General features: G+C 42.6%; 1 protein-coding gene across 5 annotated transcripts in view; it reads right to left on the bottom strand.

Annotated features, from left to right (window-relative positions):
* Positions 1-305: 305 nt before the first annotated feature.
* Positions 306-4597, bottom strand: part of LOC122552147 — a 36836-nt gene continuing 32544 nt past the window's right edge. For 3 of the 5 annotated variants that reach the window (XM_043694648.1, XM_043694646.1, XM_043694647.1), the window contains exon 7: positions 1387-1974. In XM_043694648.1, the coding sequence (XP_043550583.1) occupies positions 1700-1974 (275 nt within the window). In that variant the 3' untranslated portion in view covers positions 1387-1699. The other 2 variants (XM_043694649.1, XM_043694645.1) reach the window with 2 other exon arrangements.

The raw sequence follows: 4597 nt of genomic DNA, 5'->3' as shown, positions 1-4597 counted from the left end.
TTTCAGTGACCATTGCACCGAACCTACAAAGCCATGAATACTATCGGCAATTTAGCATGGCTAATTCAACTAGTTTGCAGCTATTTAGACTGTCGGAGGGAACTGGAACATCCATTCAAACTATTTAACTGTCTACCTGGTGAACGCATTGTGCAACTGCAAATTGCAAATTCAAAACTGGCTATTGAGGAGGCCAAAATCATTAGCGAATGTCGACATTCCGGATGTTAACAGGGATAAATCTTGAAAGACTTTATTACGGAATCACATAGAATACTGAAAGCCAGAATTTCTCACAGGCTATCCTGAAAATGTTGATCCCATGTGCCAGAAGTAGCAAGCCCACCCATAGCCTAACGAATTTGACGTAGATTTACCAAAGTATTTCATAGAAAGTCAGTTAACTGGGTTTTTGAATTGAGAACGCGCATACTGCCAAATTCGCCCCTTGCAAAAACCACCGAGCACAAAACCCCTGATATTCGGTATTGATTACCACATTTTTTTTCAGTCTGGCCAGTGTACCAAAGGGGAAAAGGTTATTCTTTGTGTTGTGTATTTCCTGCTGTCAGACAGCTGCCTTCCGTGTATAGCTAAGTTGCAAGCAAAGAACAATAGTAGAGGCTCTGACCTGAGAGCCTGCTCTGCCACTCAATATGATTGTGGCTGGCTAAACTACACGTGACATATTCAAAGCATATAAGATCTAATTTAATGGGTGGAGCCGGACATAATTTTCCCTCTTGTGTAACCAATGGGATCCATCAAGATTTGTCTTTTAAAAATGGGTCATCCATTTAAGACAGAAATGAGAAATGTCCCAGTTGTTCTGTTAAACTTCGGTGAGTTTTCGGGGTCTCCCTTCCTCAAAATTCAGCGAATGCAGGCAATAGAATTTTTTTGTTGAATGATCACTGAATACTGAGTGGATGAAAGACTATCTTTGAATTGGGCGCTGAGGTTAAAATCAGATCGGGGATCACATTGGATCATTTGAGCAGGCTGGAAGGGTCGAGGGCCCTGCACTTGTTGTTCGCCATTTGTTAAAAGGGCCATCTATGCTTAAATGTAGCATACGGTGGGGAAAAGTGCAATATAAAGCATATTCGTTACCACTATAAAGGAAGCACGTTTCTATTCAACAGCAGAACTAACTGCTAATGGTTTGCTTTGGTTATGTCAGAAGTGTGAAGGCCAATTCGGTTGTAGCAATCCAGTGATCATTATGGCAAGGCGATGCCTGGGTGTTTGGGCCTCATGACCACACTCAGTTTCCTTCAGGTCCTGAAGCGACCACAGCCACACAGTGTCCCTCCTCCTGGACTAATTCCACATTCCTCCGGGCTCGCTCATTGACCATTTCCTGAAGATTTAATGCACAATGAAAAACAAGATGTTTACACTGAGATTAGGAGACGAAGCGGAGTCAAAAGGTATTGTCAAATGGAGACAGGAGCAGGGAGGGGAATGGCGCAAATTGAGAAACACACAAAGTGGGCTGGAATGAGAGACAGGGACAAGGAGAGGAGAAAAAACGAGAGGCGATGGCATCATTTCGGTAACACCAGTGAAAGGGGAGAAACATGGGGGGCGGGGGAGGCGAGAGTGATATATAATAGGACAGTAATAGAAGACAAAATTTGATGGAGAAATCATAACATGAAAGGAAGCGAAGAAGCAAAAATCATAAGAAGGTCATTCAGCTTTCCTCTCGATCTTTTGTCCGTGTGACCCAAGCAGAAAATATGAGAGGTTTATCATTGCTTAGCTCCTCCCCAAAACAGTTATTATATGCAGTTGCGGGGGCGAGGATGATGGTCGAACTCGTGGGGTGGCATTGGATGTGGGTAATTTGCGTCTGCCCTCTTTGTATAGTGGAATCTCTTACCGTCTTCAGCGTGATTTTCTTCGCCTTTTTGTTGTCAATCTCTGCATCCGAAGTGATCATCACATGAACCCATTGATGCGGAGAGCCTAAATGCAATATTTACGACATCAAACAAATTACACACACATGTAGTTCTGAACAGGATATAGTATTGATTTATAAAATGTCCCTACCAGATTGGATTCACTTTTGTCTTGCTCGTAATTGTTTGTTCTATCTGCACATCTGTATATTGCTATTCTGCCTTCAGTTCACTATTCTTATCTGCACTCTCTCTTCCCTCAATTACCATGTTTCACTCTATGCTTCTAATGGCCTGCTGCTCTTTGATTCCATTTCACAGGCAATTTATTTCCATGCTTACGCAATTCCAGACTTCCCGTTTCACCTTCGCCTCATGATCAGAGTGATCAATAAATGACACATGGAGTTAGGGAGACACAGGTGGAGGGAAATAGATGTAGATAGGAAGACCCAAATGCAGAGGATTTCAAAAGGAAGGACTGAAGGTGGTGTTTGGTATTAAAGACGAAGCTTCGTGAACCAGTTTGAAGGTTCTACAATAATTGATCCACCCTGCAGTGTATGCCCCACTTAATATTTTTGATCGTCAATGGTGGTAAAAGAACTGTATACATAGCATTGAGTTAACAGGAGTCATCACACGAATACAGATAATACAAGTGAGTCAATGATTTCCAGGACGCAACCTCAATTGCTAGAGTAAGTTTGGTGGATGTTCAAGAAAACAATTAATGAGCAAATACTCGACATGAGAAAACACTTGTGAACAACTTTCTGGTTAATCCAAAGATATTCGGCAAGTAAATCAAGATGAAGTGAATAACCATGGAATGATCAGTCCCTAACAAACGATCAGTTTGTGTCTAGTGGGCACACACTGGAAGAGTATTAAATGAGACACAATATTTAATCAGCTAAGTCCGCATTGCTTTGTTACCTGGAGGTCATGGCTCAGAAGGCTTGTTAATTATTTTGAAGAGGTGTTCAAGTGTTTGGCAGGCTATCAATTAATCAGTATTTCGGAAATAATTTTGACACAACTCCAAGCCAAAACGCATGAAGTTCTCATTGCAAAGGATGCAGCGGAATTTGGCAATTCTGATTTAAATAAAAATGCCCAAAAACATAGCAGTTGGTTATGCTAAAGGCCAGTGTGTGGAACAGGTATCAGTGGGTACCACTGTTATCATTGTTGGGTCACTTAATCTTTGAGATGTTCACAAACAACTTTGATCTGCAGATGCGAATTTCGGAGAGTAGTCACACGGGCATGCTAAATAAGATTGCAGGTTATGCAAAGCTTAAAGTTTGTGAGAACATTTGTAGCTCGGGTGCTCGTTGCTGTGGTTCTGTTCGCCGAGCTGGAAGTTTATGTTGCAAACGTTTCGTCCCCTGTCTAGGTGACATCCTCAGTGCTTGGGAGCCTCCTGTGAAGCGCTTCTGTGGTGTTTCCTCCGGCATTTATAATGGCCTGTCCCTGCCGCTTCCGGTTGTCAGTTTCAGCTGTCCGCTGTAGTGGCCGGTATATTGGGTCCAGGTCTATGTGTTTGTTGATGGAGTTTGTGGATGAGTGTCATGCTTCTAGAATTCCCTGGCTGTTCTTTGTTTTGCTTGCCCTATAATGGTAGTGTTGTCCCACACAACCGGAAGCGGCAGGGATAGGCCACTATAAATGTCGGAGGAAACACCACTGAAGCGCTTCACAGGAGGCTCCCAAGCACTGAGGATGTCACCTAGACAGGGGACGAAACGTTTGCAACAAAAACTTCCAGCTCGGCGAACAGAACCACAGCATACAAGGCTTAGCCAAGTTGGTGACATTAAATATATTTATACATATATTAGATGAATGGATTTTGTCAGGTGACATTTTTAACCTGATAAATGTGACGAACCAACAACCAAGGCTTGGTATTAGAGAAGGGAAAAGGGGAAAAGCATTCCTGAAGAAGGGCTTATGCCCGAAACGTCGATTCCCATGTTCCTTGGATGCTGCCTGACCTGCTGCGCTTTTCCAGCAACACATTTTCAGTTCTGAGAGGAGAAAACTCATGTTACAGCCCTTGTTCACAGATACATGAATCTGGCAGGAGAATTCAACCGGGTAGTTGACAAGCCGCATTGGATTCTTGTCATTTTGAGGCATCCCATTGTGAAAACAACATGGTGGTCAATTTGAATCTGCAGAAAGATTTGCTCAGTTCATTGCTGAACTACTTTTGCAGTTTTGGTCATCACACTGTCGGAAGATGTGGTTGCACTGGAAAGGGTCAAAAGAATGTTTGTCAGGAGGTTGCCTTGGATGAAGCTATGAAGAGGTTATGCATATCGTTTTTTGTTTTGAGCGTGAAAGTTTGAATGGGGATCCTAGACTGGTAGACAAGATAAGCACAGGCATGAACAGGGTGAAAAGAAAGCCGCTGTTTCTCTTCGTAGAAATATCCATATCAGGGGAAAAGTATTGAAGTGAAAGGCAGAAAGCTTACAGGATGTTGAAAGAATATCGTTTTCGCTTGATGTGTTTCGGTTTTGATTGAACTGTCAGCAATAACTGTACTGGTGGGAAACGTCACGAAACTTTGAAAGTACTTGGATGAGCATTCAAAGGAACATACGATTAAAGACTATCGGTCGAGTGCGGCAAAGTTGGACTTGCGAAGTTGGTATTATTACCATTGTCAGTAT

Source organism: Chiloscyllium plagiosum, chromosome 8 (genome assembly GCF_004010195.1).
Source record: "Chiloscyllium plagiosum isolate BGI_BamShark_2017 chromosome 8, ASM401019v2, whole genome shotgun sequence".
Taxonomy (NCBI): domain Eukaryota; kingdom Metazoa; phylum Chordata; class Chondrichthyes; order Orectolobiformes; family Hemiscylliidae; genus Chiloscyllium; species Chiloscyllium plagiosum.
Note: the sequence above shows the minus strand (reverse complement) of the source record. Positions and strands in the feature narration are given on the sequence as shown.